Genomic DNA, 16,867 nt, shown 5'->3' with positions numbered 1-16,867 from the left:
CGGACTCTCTTGATTCATTTCAATTTTTCTGCTATATATTTTAAGATAGAAATAAAATGATCACAATTTTGGGTATTCTTTTAATCTTGTATGGGCTTTTCTACTTGGCCTCCATTGTTTTGTTCTCTATGCCAAGAAAAGGCTTTACATGAGAATGAACATGGAATTTTAAATATTCCTGCTAACTCAAACTTCTTATATATGAAAGAGGAGGTACGAAAGAATTTACAAAAGTGATAGGTGGTGGAAAAAAAAACTGAGGCCACTTGTGCCAGCATGGCACTTTCCCACCATGATGATTTGATGGTTGTTTCATTTACGGTGAGAAAGAATGATATCAAGGCTGCCAGCTCAACGCTTTCTCATGTAAGTTGCATGGCCCTGGTGTTTAAGAAAAAATGTGATCCGATTGGATTTGATTTGGATCAGCATAACATTGATAGGGACTGAACAAAATATCATGATCTGAATATAAAAAGTCTAGCCAGACAAGGCCAAATCCAATCCAGGCATACAAGTCAAACGTTTTAAGATCCGTATCCAAAGACTAGTCGTTTATCAGATTCGAACCGGAGATCAGACCTAACGAACCCGCGGCTTTGCGTCCCTAGATACCCGAGCAGGAGGCTGATTAGCTGGTGATGACGTGGTAATGTGGGTCCCACGCTTCTGACTTAGGAGAGATGACGTGTCAATTAGGCACGTGTGGTCCACGCCACGCATGTGCGACTAACCTACCATTCCTCCTCCTGGTCCCAAATTAATTTTATTGTTTCTTTTTTATTTGATTTTTCTTTTTTACCCCTCGATTACCCGCCATTTTAAATAATATATAACGAGGGGTTCGGGGGACTCGGTGGAAGGAAGGAATAGGATGACGTGAGGAAGAAGGGGAGGGAGGGAGATCGAAGAAGAAGAGAGAGGAGAAGGGTGTTTCCGACGATCGAATCAGAATCCCGTTCGACGACGTCGGTGTTAGGGTTAATGCTCAAATGGATCCCTCGGCTCCTCTCAATTTTTACGATTTCCTCGATCGGATGCGTCATCCCTCTGCCGTCGACCTTGTTCGTTCGATCAAAAGGTTGGATTAGATCTCTCTATCTGTCTCTTTTCTTTGATAAATTCCGTTTGGTTTCCTCTAAGTTTATCGCACGGATGGTTGATAATTGGGGATTCTGATTAGTTCTCTAAATTTCTTGTTGATTATGTGGTCCTGATGATTGTTTTTTGCCTCCGATAAACCGTTCGGATGAATGAATTTGTTCTTTCTTTTTCCTACATTGAGGATATTAAATTTTTATCAGGATTTGGCTTTCTTTTGCTGTTCTGCTTGTTGTAGGATGAGTTGTCCAGCATTAGGGTTTCTTTTTGACTGGTACAATTCTGATGTTAGTTTTAATTGTTTAATTTAGGGTTATGTTGCTTAGGATTTTCCTTTAAGTCGTCCGCTTGAACTTGGATGAATTGATATTGCTAATATCATCTGTTATTATTTTTTATCGTTGATGAGAGCAGGTGAATTGTTGGTATAGTTACTTTTGTTTTCTTGTATTTGTCGTTGATTGCTTCTCTTTCCTTGTGTGCATCTTCTTGGAGGCCTCGCTTTCTTAGTCTCCCAGAAAACTTATACATGCCAGAGGTATTTGAGTCCTTGTTTAACATTGGATTTGAGACAAGGCTTTTCGAATTTTCTTGACTGTTTGGAGCTTTGGGATCTATAAGCGATGCAGTGAGACGAAGGTCTAGGGGCAAGTTCATGTTAAATGCTTTTAAAGATATACCTGAAGATTGAATAAAACAGAAGATCGTATTGGTTTTGCATTTTGGCATTGAGGAAATTGTGAACAAGCTATGGGTTATCATGATTATTAGGCTTGCACATGATTCTTGCTATAGTTTCTTACCACAAGGATTCCAGCGGAGGCCTGAAAATGATCAGGAGAACATTTCTGGGTTATGGACTTGATGCTTTTGATGCTCGAAGAGGGTTACAGAAAAATAGCTTTCTCTCTCTCTCTCTCTCTCTCTCTCTCTCTCTATATATATATATATATATATATATATATATATATATATATATATATATATATATATATATAAAGTTCTAAAATTCCTTGAGTAATTCCATCCATGGGCACCTTGCTCTAAATTGTTGTTGTAAATGCTCCTTTATCCTGCATAATCTGCATTAATTGTCGCCCAAAGTGTAGATGTCTGCATGTAATACTGTTTTTCTTTTATCTTTTTGCAGGCGACTGTTAATGGCTAACTTTTGTATTTTTAAATCATAATGTATGTATGATTTGTCATTTTTATCTGCTTTCATCCAAATTCTTAGAACGGAGAGGATTCACAAAGTTGATGTTTTATCTTGTAATCCAGTAAAAAATGAAGTCTGTCTTTGAGATATTCTATTGCAGCTTAAGTAGCATAGCCTTGTGGGAATATCAAAATGATTTTAGCCTGATGTTTTTTCTTTGATAGATTTATTTTTATCTTGACTGGACGATAGAGTATATTCTATGTCACACAGACTCTTCTAACATGGCACCACATCCGTGTCGCACCCGCACCCGCACCCGCACCCGCACCCGGACAGGTGCGACACTTGGACACAGCTTCCTTTGTGTTAGGTGAAGTCAACCGCACTGAGGTCCATTTCTATCCAAAAGTAGATTCAGTTAACCCTAATCAAGTCCATTTTTATCTATATTATGTATATAAATACATAAATGCACACAAATACACGTAGTGTTAACTTAAAACTGTTAAAAATTATATATATATCCTCCCCTCACCCCCGCACCCAAGTTTTTTAGAGTGCCGCATCCACACCCGTACCCACACCGCATCCGCACCCGCACCTATGTGACATAGAGTATATTGATTATTCTCAAACAAAATCTTTGCATCTACTTGTACTAAATCTTCTGAGTTTGCTGTTGCAGCTTCATTGTGTCATTGTCATTTAGTGTATCTGATGCCAAAATAGGCTTTCACTGACTGAAGGATTGTGCATAATTTATACTTAAACTATATCTTCTATTTGTTGTATTGCAGCTTCATTGTATCTTTCTCATTTAATGCATCTGATGCCGAAAAGGATAGTAAAAGGTTGCAAGACTTCCTTGTGACAATGGAATCCATCATTAGAGATCATCCTCTGTGGGACTGTGCCACTGAGGAAGAAATTGACAATGCTGTGGAGGTAAATTTTTAACATGCTAAAACATTTTGCAGTAAAAAACGTTATAAGTTGTGTGTGTGTTTTTAATATTCTGAGAAAACAAATGGTGCTTATCTTGCTGACTTCTATTGGATCAGTATCTGCCTATCTGGTCATATCATTTTGCTTCACTTTTGTCCTTTTTCCCTCTCCTACATTCTTTTGATGTCACTGTATGTTCCCCAGTAGCAACATATCCAAGGAAAGTGTCGCAGCTCTTTTATTTGGTTTGGCTAGATTAGCACTTTCTTAGATTCATTCTGAATGGGCACTAATCTTTTACTTCAACTATTTGGCAATAGACCATTTGTACCATCTTATATATTCTGATGTTTGGCTGCCAAGTTGTTGATGTAGTATGGCTATGGTTTCTATGGTTATCTGGCTTTTTGCATTCTCAAAAGTTATAAGTACATGGGTGATGCAGATTGTTGTTCTTGATTTTTGCTATGTTTATATTTTTTTCGTTGCTTTCATTCTTGACTTGCTCATGTCGTAATGCATCCATTTTCAAATATGTTTCTAACTTTCTAATTTCATACTTTGTTGTGTCTGTCATCACGCAGTGTGTGTGTGTGTATATATATATATATATATATATATATATATATATAGAGAGAGAGAGAGAGAGAGAGAGAGAGAGAGAGGAACATGCTAAATGGGTTTTTCTGCTTTTTCCGGTGCTTTTTTTGTGGTTCCGACCCCATAGATGTGTTCGGCATAGTTGATTTCTAGGAATCCACACCTGGATTCTGTGTTTTGGACCCTCAAAAAAAATTTACAAAGATTTTGGACTGTTGATTTTTCGAACCTTATGAAATCCACCCATGTTTCTGAATCGAATGCTCCAAGAGTTGATCCCTATAAAATCAAGTACATAAATCACATCTGTACGGTCAGAATTTAAAAATAAAATGAAAATGGCCTGAAAAATTTAGCATGTTCCCATCACTATATATATAATCTCTCTGCACTTTGAGTGTCAGTTTTGTGTCTGCACTTTTGTTAATAACAGTTTGATAACTTACACTCTTAAAGGAATGGTCACATGCATTATTTTTCTTCCAGTGTGTAGTATAAAGAAGTGATACTTGCATATGTCTGACAATGTCCCTAATCTTAATTGGAAACATTATCATCTACTTGTACCTGTCTCTCTGCATTTATATTTGTATATAGAGTAAAATAAAAAAATCATTGTAATGTTACAATATTGCAATGCAACAGTGTTTAGTTCTTTGAGTTTTCACTACACAACCAAGTTGTATGATTGATGAAAAATTGAGAATGTTACTGCTTATTGTTGGTGTGGGGTTGTTGAGGTATACATAAGCTACCGGTACTCATAAGTGGTTCTCTTTGTGATTCCGTGTATAAGTGTTTGTGATGTAGAGATCAGGGTTTGTTATTTAGTTGTTTGGAGATGTTCTTTGAAAATAACAATAAATACAGGTAGAAGCAACTAAGGTGAAGCCCAAACATGCTTGGTCTGAAGTAGTTTGGTGCACATTGGGCCAATAAGGCTCTGCCATGTTAGGATTTGTAGGAGACCAAAACCTATCAAGACTCATCTCAATAACATTTTGTCTGGGTCGTTGCTTTGGTCTTGTCAGAAGAGAGAGGGAGGGAGAGAAGGGAGAGAGCACATTGGGCTCGTATTAGTCCAATAAGACTCAGCCCTGTTAGGATTTGTAGAAGATCAAAACTGATCAGGACTCATCTCAATAAGATTTTGGCAGGGTCGTCACTTGGGTCTTGTCAGATCTGACCCCACACACACAGGGAGGGAGGGACCCACCATGCTTACAATACACTTTTTAGTGTTTACATTACTAGATTTGACTTAATTATGGATATTTTGTTGTAGGGCTTGGAAAAGTATCTGATGGCAAAACTGTTCAACCGTGTCTTTGCTTCAACACCAGAGGATTTGAAGCGTGACATGGAGATAATGGAAAAAATACGTTTGTTGCAATGTTTCATTAAACCAGAGCACTTGGACATACCTAAAGACTTCCAGAATGAAGCCTCTTGGCTAGTAAGTATGATCTTTTGCTTCTTTCTTTTACCTGTTGCAATGTTAAGTTACATACTCATGGTATGTCTTTATTAATGGAAATTTTCTAGCATGCCACTGGTTGAATAACTGTTGTGAACAAGTTTATAGAATGTCACCTTTTGATTCTTGAAATTGGACTTAGAAAATGTTTGTAAATTTATCCTATAGAAAATTTTAAGATCAGACATTTTTAAATTTGAGCATCTTTTTTGAGATCTGTTGAAATGTATTGTATGATCGGTTTTACTTTGATTCTTAAGAGAAGAAGATTGGCTAAAACCTGGCAAGGTAGTTTGTTAATGGTTTTCAACCTGACTGCAAGGCAAAACATGCATTTGAAGAATTTTTCCCATAATTGTCCCTACCTTATGGCCGATACCCAAAAACATCCCTACCTTATTTTGTTTCCCAAAATCGTCCTTACATTTCAAAATTTTAGGACTAACGTACTCTTCTGTCATGTGACATCTAGTTACCTTCAGGATTGTTTTGCCATGGTTGGCAAAAAGGGAGGGATGATTTTAGAAAATGGGATAATGGAAAGGCTTGCCTTACAAGGGAGGGATGATTATGGAAAAAACTCCTTATGGAATGAAGCATTGTGTATCATGAGTTGCATCTTGCATTTTTCATGGCATTGTCGGACCTTGGTTTAATTTTACAAGTTTTTTAAAGTTTTATTGTTTATTTAACATTCAATAGTCAATCCCATGCATCTTACCCTACAAATATGCTGTGTGCTTTGGAATTCTAAGTTTTCCTATAGCGGCCAAAGGAAAGAATTTTATGGAACTAATTTTTGGTGATAAATGGAAATATTGATGCTTTTGTCAACTGGGATGAGTTCCCTAACAAGTAAAAAAATGCTATAAACTGTTATACTAAAATTGGCTGGAGTGACAATATATATATATATATATATATATATATATATATATATATATATATATATATAGAGAGAGAGAGAGAGAGAGAGAGAGAGAGAGAGAGAGAGAGATTGGGCTTATTATAAACTAGCTTATGTTTTATATTACATAATGTGTATCTCAAGTTAGGCATTTAGGGACACTTTCGGGCCTTGCAAGTTGCTTCAACCTGAGCTAGTACCTCATTCTCAATGGGCTTCCAGCTAGCTGCCACAACTCATTCAATCTGAATTTAACACAAATGAATGCAAGTGTACCACATACTTCTGGAAATGGGAGAAATGATTGCTCATCCATGAGCTGAGAATTAATAAGTGCACACTTCTAAAAAGTCAGCAAGTAAAGTCTTTTCTGTTGTACAAATTGCTATCATTTTTATAATTAATCAAAGAACTAGTTGATTTTTAAATGAGTATTAATTAGCATTTTTCTGACACCTGTTCATACTTCTTTCTTCATCATTTTAGCATGTGACAAGGTATAGTTAAAATTTCTAACACTTGACCAGTTCAGCATTTTCTAAAACTCTTTTTTCTTTTCAGCTTGCTGAGAAGGAATTGCAGAAAATCAACGTTTTCAAAGCTCCACGTGAGAAACTTCTCTGCATTTTTAATTGTTGCCGTGTCATCAACAATTTACTGCTCAACGTATCAATGTCATCGAATCACAAGCCAGCAGGGGCTGATGACTTTCTTCCTGTTCTCATATATGTTACTATCAAGGCAAGATCTCATTGTCCATATGCATTTTCTATCATTATATAAAGTCTGTCTTCAGATAGATATTGTGAATTTGCAAAATGTTGCAGCTTGACTTTTTCAATCTGACCAAGATGAATAAACTTCGAATAAGTAAATAATTTTAACTAGAGATCAACCTCTTTGACTCCAATTATGTGAATATGATGGACTCTTAGTATAGCTGAAGTGCTGAACATTTCTTGGTAGCACTATTTCTTTGTGTAGTCAATATAAGTTATAATCCATGTAAGAGAATCTTAGCTTGCATATAGCTCAAAATATCCTACCTTATCACGCCCAAGTTCCTGGGAACCTTGCCGATAAATAATATCCTAGTAACTATGTTGAACCACCTACATTTAATTAATTAAGAATATTAGTTACTTCGGACCCTAAATACAGAGTCCATATTATTCTGATATGATGCTATTCTTGGGAATGTATGTAAACGAATCTGCTTCCACCAGGCAACTGCCAACGTGAAACTTCTGTTTCACACACCGGTTGTCAGGAAGAATCAACTGAACTTCCTTACACGTTATTTCTTTTCCTGTTCCTGTTTATCCTGGTACGTTATTTCTTCTCCAAATGGTATTAGAGTTTTTGCTCCCCATGTCCTGTGTGGGGAATTGCTGCGTTGCCTTCCATATTGTGGAAGAACGGATGGTATGCATGAGATTTGTGATCTCTCATATCCTGTTACATATGAACCTTCTGGGTGATGAGATTGTGATCTTTCATATTCCGTTACATCTTGTCTTACTGGATCAAGATTTAGTCCCATGCTATCTTCTGTAGGTGCTGGAATTCCATGCTTCCAAGGAAAGTTTATGCAATCACAAGTGCTTGAATTTTATCGGGGTTGGTAATGTGTGACTAATAATTTCACTGAACATGGTGCAGGCAAATCCTCCTCAGTTGCACTCAAATCTCAAATACATACAACTTTATAGGAGGCAATCTCTCCTTGTGTCAGAAGCTGCATATTATTTCACCAACCTGGCTTCTGTTGAGTCTTTCATTGTTGAATTAACTGCCAAATCCTTGTCAATGGACGAAAATGAGTTTGAGAACAGCATGCAGGCTGCCAGGTCATCCATTTTAGAGCCACCAGGTCAAGCTGAACCTAGCACGTTTGGGTCCAGTGAACCAGATTCCATGATTGGGCAGCATGCCTTTGAGACCAGGATTCCTGGTGAGCACTTCCCGCTTTCTTGAATTTTTGTTTTTCTAATAGAGTATGGTCTTGGAGTTTTCTTTTTGTTTTTTTTTCAGGAGTATTTTCTGATCACATTAATTTAAGCTACTGTAATGGAATGCAAGCGTTTTTCCTGGAAAATTTCCATGGTCCATAGATGAACTTCTTCAGGAATAATCCCAATCAATATCAGCTCGTATCCAGAGTTGGTTCTGGCTTGAGACACATTCCTTGGGCAAATGATTTCATCACACAATAATTTGAAACATGATTCTGAACGGGGATGGTCTGCATTCTCCTAAGACTTCACAGGCCAAAAGTCCTATTTTTGGTGTTTTCAAATGTTTCCGGTAGCTAATGTTGCAATTAATATGAAATGCTTTTGAATGCAGGTCATGTCTATCCGTTTATGGAAGCAGAGTTTGGTGACTTGAAGGTGGAAGATGTTGAACATTTACTCCATTCGTACAAAGATGTAGTAGTAAAGTATTCAAGGTTGTGTGATGCAGTAAGAAGCCTTTCACTAGAAAAGGCCTTAGCTCTTGTTGCAATCGACGAGCGCTCAAAAACATTCAAGTTTAGAGATGGAGCAAAATCTACAAACCAGATTGAGGAGGATGGCTGATGTATCTGAAATGTAAGTCCTGTTGACTCCCTTTATCCGCAATACTCTGTATATCCTTCCATGCATGGTTATGTGTAAATTTATTGGAATAAAATTAACTTAAATGTCTCTCTGTTCATATTTTTAAAGAAAAAAAGTTTTAAGTTGCTATTTTTTGAAAACATGATCAATCTGTGGAATATTTGAAAACTTTGCCTAACCGTGAAAAAGGCTAAGAGATATATGTGCACAAGATATGGTATACAAAGTTTTTTAGATCTTTCCTCTAAAAATTTTTACATTCTCGCCAAGTTGCAGGATTGCAACCAGTCCGCTCACTATTTACAGCATCATCTTCAATTGTTCCACGGATGATGGAAACTTCATCTGACTCCAAACGTTGAGAGACTCTCGAGCTTCGTCACTCTGGGACCCGCAGCATCCTTGCAGCTTCCTTTCTTCTGGCACCCGCTGCACTTTCTGCACACAAACTTTGCTGGTTCCGCTTCAAAATCTGGAATGCCCACACAGCGCGTATGCTGCCACACCCCACAAACATCACAGGCCAACATCCTCTCACCGTCATCATCCTGTGTGCCACATTGGCAGTCCACTGTCCAACTCTCGGTTCCCCTTTCCATTAGAAATTGAACCAGGTTTCCGCCGCCGGGGCATCTCCCCCGAGCAATGATTGGCCTATTAAACCCAGCCTGCAGACTCAGCTTGGTGGAGTCATCCGCATCTCCAAAATCCAGCAACTCCTCCACCTGAAATCGCCTGAAGAATATGTACACGTCCCTGAATGCTTTGGTAATTTCAAGCTTCAGACCAGCCACAGTTGCAGATATCGGAAGGGTGATGAGCTCAGGAGGGGGCGAGATGAAACCATCAGGTTGATCAGTCAGCTCAACATGGCACAATAGAGTGATGGTGAATGGATTGCAGGGTCGCTGGTCTGGGCAATGTTTGGCTTCGTAGTTCTTCACGAATTGCTTGCAATCTAGCAGCTTGCTGGCAGAGTCCATGGCGAGTTTCCTAGTCTCTGAGGGCCTGTAGTTTATCATAGTTTGTGGATGTAGCAGTGCTTCGTAGACAAACCTTAGGTCTCGGAGCAGGTGCTCTTCCGAAGGTACAGTCGCACAAGAATCCAGCTTGCCAAAAATGGTGCCCCTTGCTTCTTCTAACCTGCATTTTGCGTCATTATTTTTGTCAAAACAAACTTCACACAATAGATCATGTTAAATTTAAAAGCCAAACCTGTATTCCAGGGCGTTTGTTACTGGATTAAACTGCGAACGAACTACTTTATTACCAACCAATCTCCCTGGCAGATGCTTCAGGCAAAAATCCAGCAAGTCTGGGTCCCTTGCTCGGCTGATTGCGCCTCTCAGACTCTTGTAGGTTATCCAGCTAGAGCTGTCCGCTACCTGAATTACCTTGACAAGAGCACCATCAGTTTGGCCCACATCATTGGCCGTCCACCGGCTTAGCTCTGTCCCTTCCAGTTTCTTGAAGTCCGTAGCACCTCGAGTAGAGCGTACGTCATGCACCAAGGTCATGATGTAATGCACAAGATCTTGAAGGGTGAATAACGGACTTGTGGAGAGGGAGGAGTAGAAGGAAATGATATCATGCAGCTGAGTGCGGCGCGGCCTTTCCTCAGCAAGGAATGTATCAAGGGGAATACTGGAGATCACACCCACAGCTTGAACATAAGAATTGTTGGTGATAGCAAAACTCCCGGTGCCGAATTCGTATCCCCAATTGCCATACCATGGGTGGCCCTTAGCCACAGCATTCAACAACCTGAACTCCAAACCGTATTTCTTGGAGATGTCCATCACGCTCACTTTCCTGTTAGAGCACCATATCCACAGGAATAAGTGATGCTTTTAACTCATGAAGAGTGATGAACAGAAAAAAACTGCATGCTCGTGCTCCACCAAACCGTTTTTAGTAGACATGAATTTTAACATCATGCTCAGTCCAAAATGTGTCAATCTATTGAGGAAACCACGCAAGCAGTAGGTTTTCAGTTAATGAAGCAGGAAACATTTAACAATCTGAGCAACTCGAAGTGCCGCAAATTCTAGTCTTGACAATTGACCAAAGTGGGTTTAACGTGTGAATGATTTCAACATTGGACCCTTGACAAGACAATAGACACAAATTCTAGAGAAGGAAAGCTAAACCGTGAAGTTTGAACACATGCCCAGACAATGTTAGACGTGGTGGGTCAGGCCACTGTCCAGATTCTGTGAAAATGGAAATACGCGCCAGAACAACTGAGGTTAAAACCATTATAGGTATAAGCTGAGCGAGTTTAGGATCTGAACAAGGACGGAGAGAGAGGTCTAATGTTTACACCAATTAAGACCCTAACGGCTACATGCTCAAGGAAGCTGATAAAGGCACTCTCCACAAGGGGGACCATCCAGAAGTCTACTTGTATAATCCTGCTTGACTTGCAGATGTTTACTAAAACAAAGACCATGTCATGCCATATAAGATAAAATCCGGTATGATTGGCCTTGGCACCAAGATGAAGATGCATATTTACCAGGGCCTCTAATGAAGTTATGATCTGCCATTCACATATCCAGTTTATACGAGCAGAGAAAATTTTCCTTTTCATCATGTAAAGATTCACTGGTATTTATGTGAAACATGCAGGTTACTTGAATGAGACTTAAATCATCGTCATGCATTTATGTGCATATCATTCTGCCCACATGAATACATGCATGGTTTACACGAAATATAATCAGCACAAGCATCTGCTTTCCTTCTCTAAATGAGAAGAATGAAGGGGCAAAGTAAAATTAGCAGCTCAAGAAATCAATTCCTGCGTAGCAGATATATTGAGCCTTACAATACCACTAAAATTAACAGGAATACACTCCAAATGCATGTGCAAAACTGCCAAAATCATGCATGTATGTGCGACTGATGTAAGACCTACAACAACGATCACGAATAATTCACATCAGCCTGTTTCCTCCAGCAGACAAGGAAAGCAAAAGCATAATGGAATAGGCAACACCACGAACATTTTAACTTCGCAATTGAGAAAACATAGTGATACATGTATCATGATGATACGCGTAAGCAAAAGCATAATCATGATAACATGTATACATGCTAAGTTCTAAGAACATGCAAAGTTGAGACTTTTGTGCTTATGTGAATGTTTACAAGCGAGTCACAAAAATTGCAGTGAAGTTCAAAATATTGGGTAACAATTCGAAGGTATAGCATATTATATAATTTTATACTTTGTTCTTCCACGTGTATCAACCTTCTCAAGGTCTACCACATGTTCGGGTTTCTCTCCCACTCTCTTCTCTTTCAACTTCCTTTTTACTTTTTCTTTTTTCGATTTTTAGGCCTTTTTCTATCACATTCTCATCCACCAACCCGACTCTTTTTCTTTCCTTTTTTTTTAATATCTCTCCGTCTTACTCCCTTCTTTTATTTTTATGCACCCTTTTTCGGTTTATTATTTCCACCATTTCATCAAGGCAACATCTTGACAAGAAATGTGAACCGGATTCAAATACTAATATAACAGGCATCTTTCCATATTGGGTAATCTCTTAAGCAATAACTTGATAAGTTACAAAATTCTGACTTATGTACAATTCTCAAACGTGTACAATATATCATTAAGATAATAACAAGAATAAAGATCCAACTAGAAGGGGCCAAAAAGGCAAGGCCCAATCTCAATGCTTATCAGCGAAGAATTCCTCTGTTCTGGAAAAGACCTGGAAAATGGAAACGACTGCCCTTTAGAGACAGTCAATCAAGTGCTGCTTCAGCCAATAAAATATCTCCCTTAAGTCCCAAAATCTGAAAATTTAAGATTGATCTGCGAGACACAATAGAAGAACAGGAACAAAAATAGAGTTCCTCAAAAGCAGAACCTGTTCCTATCAAACTGGAGAGAGGATCGGGTGCAACCACATGGCACAAAATTTGTGCCTTAAGCACCTGATCGCCCTCCAACAGGCCTTGGGCCCCACACTGACAGGCCCTGTCAAGATGGAGGGTGATCAGGTGCTTAATGCACAAATATTTGTGCAATCATATTGCACCTGATCTTTTCCCATCAAACTGACACTTTAAGGATACAACTTCTAACTACCAAAATCTTCCATATGGCCAAATTAGCTTGACTGTAATGCATTTGATCCACTGAAGATCAGAAACTCGAATAACCACTACTTATTGAGGATAAGACAATGAGTAGATAGATCCTTGGCTTGTAGGTTGAAAAGAACCAACGTCCTGTGACAGACTTGGCCATCATTGGTGCAATTTGGAGAACATATCATCTGCATCGATATCGTTCTTCTAGCATATGACTACGATCAATGCTGAAGACAGGAAAGAAGAACCCAGATCACTGAGGCAGGGTAGCTAGACGTATGGAACATATACACAAACAAGAATGCTATTGCTACTCCAACATTAGGTCACAAATGAAACATAAACAAATGATTTGCCTACATGGAGAAAACCTTCTCCATGGCTAGGTGTCTTCTTAGTCTTTCCAGCAGATACTTCAACCATACCTAACAAGGTCAAAAGCAGCGAAACACTTCCCAAAGAAAAAAAACGTCCATCTTTGACTAAAAAAACAAGTATAAAGAGAGGGTTAGGCACACATTCCAACATGCAAATCAGCAAACAAAACGCCCCAAGATCAGAAGCAATACAAGTCCCAACAATCATGTCAATGACTTAAACCGACAGACTATAAGACATTATAGCATATAAAACATCCAAAACCTTTAGAAATCTCACCTGACTCTGAGCAAGTTACACAGCCTATCCCAGAAATCCATAATTTCACATCCAGAGAGAAGCTTAGAGCCACCTTCCCGTCCATTGACTCTAAGAAGGTGACCATAGCCATTGGAGTGGACAACTCCGTGCAACAGATGTGTCTGATTTTCCAACTGAAGATAGGCCCAATCTTCAAGATCATTAGCGGTCACCTGATGACGGCACGATTTACACCTAAAGACACAGCCGAGTGAAGCAATTGTCATTGGCAACTCTATAAAAAAAAAACGGATGCTATCACACCAAGTCCGGACAGCAGAATGCTTACAAAGAAATTCCTCAAAAAAATTCACTCGACAATTTCTCAAGAAGAATTTGACAACATAATTATGTCAACACCAACGACGGATTTGAAATTCAACAAGAATTATAGTCCAATTAGCTTTCAGCGTATTTACTATTCAATCTGTTCTCACAAATTCTACACTCTGATAAACCAAACTCCTCATTCACCACTTTCCTCGTAGATAGGAATCCACTAAACAAAAACATATTGTGGGATCAAACTAGAAGAGATTATCACACGATTCATATGAACTGAGGGACAAGATAGCGTAATTTCCTCCAATTGAAACTAAGAGAACGAGAAAACGACTTGTGACCAACAGATACTTGCCTTGAATCCAGAGAAGGGAGCAATGACCCACAACCGGTACATGTTTGGGGATACCCATCTAAGGAACTACTGTCTGCTCGAATTATGAAGTGGTAACGAGTGTTGCAGACAGGATGACTGCTCCACCCTGCATAAAATACAAAAATTCCAAACTCAATCAAGCGGGTCAATATAAAAAACTTCAGCAATCTGAATTATATAAATTTAACGCATCATCTGGGCCCAGCGTGAAATGGACCCACAACTAACTTCATCTCAAAAGCTGACAAAACTAAAAGTCCCAAATAAAATCTTCCCAACAAAAACCCAAAATAAAAGAATATGACAAGAGACCACATAAAACGTCCTAAGATGACGTGCCGTAACAAGGGAAAGTATCGTCATGGCAAAACCAGCTCCACGTCTTAGTGGCCAAAGCCGAATTCCAAATCACTCTCAAAGCTCATAAAAAAACTAAAAAAAATAAAACATCAAACACCAAAATTTATGGAAACCACGTCCTTTGGTTTGCAGAGCAAACCGGGTCCTCGAATTCCGGAAGTCACCGTACTCAATTGCAATTTAAAGTTTAAACAGTTAAATCAAGAGGTAATTCTAATGTAGTAATTTACAATCGACGCCGAACGAAGATCACCGCTTCAGGCGGTGCAAATCACGTCCTGACGAAAGTGGGTCCCGGAATTCACAAAAGTCCACACACAAAAAACTAGGGAGGCAAAGAGTCACAAAACCAAGGACAAATTTGTAAATTAGACGCCTCAACAAATAAAGAATAAAGACAGAAAGGCAGTTAACCGAGAGCCGGAAGGAAATTTCACTGATATAAAGTTCACTACCAAAGACAAAGCTCTATCCCGAAGATACCCAAGCAAAATGCAGCAATTACGAACAAAACCTTCCCACACGTGTCCACAATTGGTCCTCGCACCACCACCACAACAACAAATCCAAACCGGCGAAACGGATCCAGCAGCTCACCGGAATCCGGCTGGCGAAATAAAATTGAAAAAAAAAAGCAAAAAAAAAAAAAAAACTGTTCAACGTCGAACCAGTAACACCAGATCCGGCCGGAATGCCACGCGATAACGCCGGAATCCGTTAGATCGGGCTGTTTTCCGTCGATCGGACGAGAGAGAGAGAGAGGAGGGAGGGGAATACGTACCGACGACGCGACAGTGGTCGCAATAGACGGATCTGGATCTCAAGACATCCTCCTCGACGACGTTGAGCGTGACGGTGGAAGCTTCGGATTCGCCGTCTCTCCCGCCGACCCGAAAGATGATCTGCCACGTCCGCAGGTGCTGGGAGGGGAGGAGGGAGGCTGGCGCCGGTGGGAGGCGGGCGAACCTCGAGAGGAACGACCGGACGCTCGATCGGAAGGGGACGGTGGCGTACAGGTCGGCGAAGCCCGGAGGGGGGAAGCCGCGAACGTCGAAGAGCTCGGCGGTCACGCGCCTCTTCAGCCTCTTGCACGGCCTCGAGCTGTTCACCACCATGGCTGCCCCCTCTCCGATTCCGATTCGCCCCAACCTTTCGCCGGAGACGATGAAGACAAGACAGGTTCCGATCCTCGGCCGGCGTTGTCGTCGGTGTTAGGGTTTCCTTTTTTTTCTTCCTCTATTTTCTATATGGTGTTTCAGAGTACTAAGTTAGGGTTCTTCCCAAAGACGATGAGAGAGGAACTCTGCGTTTTCTTTTTCTCTTTTTTAATTAAATTTTATGGAAACAAAATCTCTCTCTCTCTCTCTCTCTCACATACAGAGGAGTCTGGTTGAGGAAGGAAACCCTAATCAGGGTAACGTTTTTTCCCTTATTTTTTTTTTTCTTTCGGGTGTTTGGGGATGAAGGCGGTTTTGGAAATCCGGTTTTTGGGTTCTCTCTCTCTCTTTGGTAACTCTATGACCAGGTCTATTTCGTTGGTGGTGGGTTGGGAAAAGCATAAAAGGAAAGAGGGGAAGTCTAATTAGGGTTAGGGGGTTTTGTTTTGTTTTGGTTTGTGTTGGTTATAGGGCGATTAGATTAGATTAGGTTAGGCCCTTAGGGAGGACTCTGAGGCGGTTTGCGAAACTTTCCAAGCTGGAGGAGAGGAAAAGGAAAAGGAAAAGAGGGAAAGGTGGGGGTTAGGTTTTCCCGAGGAAAACATATATGGAGGAGGCCCGAGGAGGCGTCCTCATCTCGAGGCCCTCGATGCGCGTTTTGTTGGGGATGCTTCCCTGAAACGCCCGAGATTCTTTCAATATATACGGTTCTGCCACTAAAAAAAAGACGGTTTGAGATTCGAATGCCTCTCGTAAGCCGTGACAACTGCCTGAACCGGAACTTGTCCGTCGGGTCCTCCCAAACCTACTATCTTCATTTTCTGTTGACTATAACCAAAACAATGAAAATACAAGTGAAATATGGACAGTACAAATTTAAACAACCATGTGGATGTCTTTATAAAATCGCAATATACTTCAACAACTACAACTACGCCTTCATCCCAAAACAATTGGGGTCAGCGATATGAACCAAAAAAGAAATTCATTTTGGGTCTTCCACATGAATCCTTTTCCTTCAATCATTTCTATCCAACGCCATGTCCTCGGTGAGGTTCAAAGCATTCATATCCTTTCCTATCATCTCCATCCAAGTCTTCCTAGGCCTA

General features: G+C 39.8%; 2 protein-coding genes and 1 pseudogene across 4 annotated transcripts; 1 reads left to right on the top strand and 2 right to left on the bottom strand.

The window, feature by feature from the left end:
* The first annotated feature begins 872 nt into the window (after positions 1 to 872).
* Positions 873 to 10,072, top strand: LOC149847597 (vacuolar protein sorting-associated protein 9A-like). 2 transcript variants are annotated; one of them, XM_089997115.1, is made up of 7 exons: positions 873 to 1,081; positions 3,061 to 3,208; positions 5,094 to 5,264; positions 6,754 to 6,933; positions 7,855 to 8,146; positions 8,542 to 8,786; positions 9,072 to 10,072. In XM_089997115.1, exons 1-6 carry the CDS (start codon positions 993 to 995, stop codon positions 8,772 to 8,774), a joined length of 1,113 nt encoding a protein of 370 aa, XP_089853241.1. In that variant the 5' UTR covers positions 873 to 992; the 3' UTR covers positions 8,775 to 8,786; positions 9,072 to 10,072. The 2 variants fall into 2 exon arrangements, with proteins under 2 accessions (XP_089853241.1, XP_089853242.1); XM_089997116.1 differs by lacking the exon at positions 6,754 to 6,933 and having other exon boundaries at positions 9,072 to 9,211.
* Positions 8,956 to 9,991, bottom strand: LOC149847598 (PHD finger protein At1g33420 pseudogene; annotated as a pseudogene). The gene has a single exon (XR_016429225.1). The product of XR_016429225.1 is annotated as a PHD finger protein At1g33420 pseudogene (transcript).
* On the bottom strand, positions 8,956 to 16,291 carry LOC149847596 (PHD finger protein At1g33420-like). Its single transcript, XM_089997114.1, has 4 exons — positions 15,383 to 16,291; positions 14,221 to 14,347; positions 13,563 to 13,778; positions 8,956 to 10,607 (listed from the first exon to the last, which is right to left on the bottom strand). The coding sequence occupies exons 1-4, from the start codon at positions 15,714 to 15,716 to the stop codon at positions 9,998 to 10,000; spliced, it is 1,287 nt and encodes a 428-aa protein (XP_089853240.1). The 5' UTR covers positions 15,717 to 16,291; the 3' UTR covers positions 8,956 to 9,997.
* Positions 16,292 to 16,867: the final 576 nt, after the last annotated feature.

Source organism: Nuphar pumila, chromosome 2, assembly GCF_984573655.1.
Source record: "Nuphar pumila chromosome 2, dmNupPumi1.hap1.1, whole genome shotgun sequence".
In the NCBI taxonomy this organism is placed as follows: domain Eukaryota; kingdom Viridiplantae; phylum Streptophyta; class Magnoliopsida; order Nymphaeales; family Nymphaeaceae; genus Nuphar; species Nuphar pumila.
This window is presented reverse-complemented; position numbering and strand designations above follow the sequence as displayed.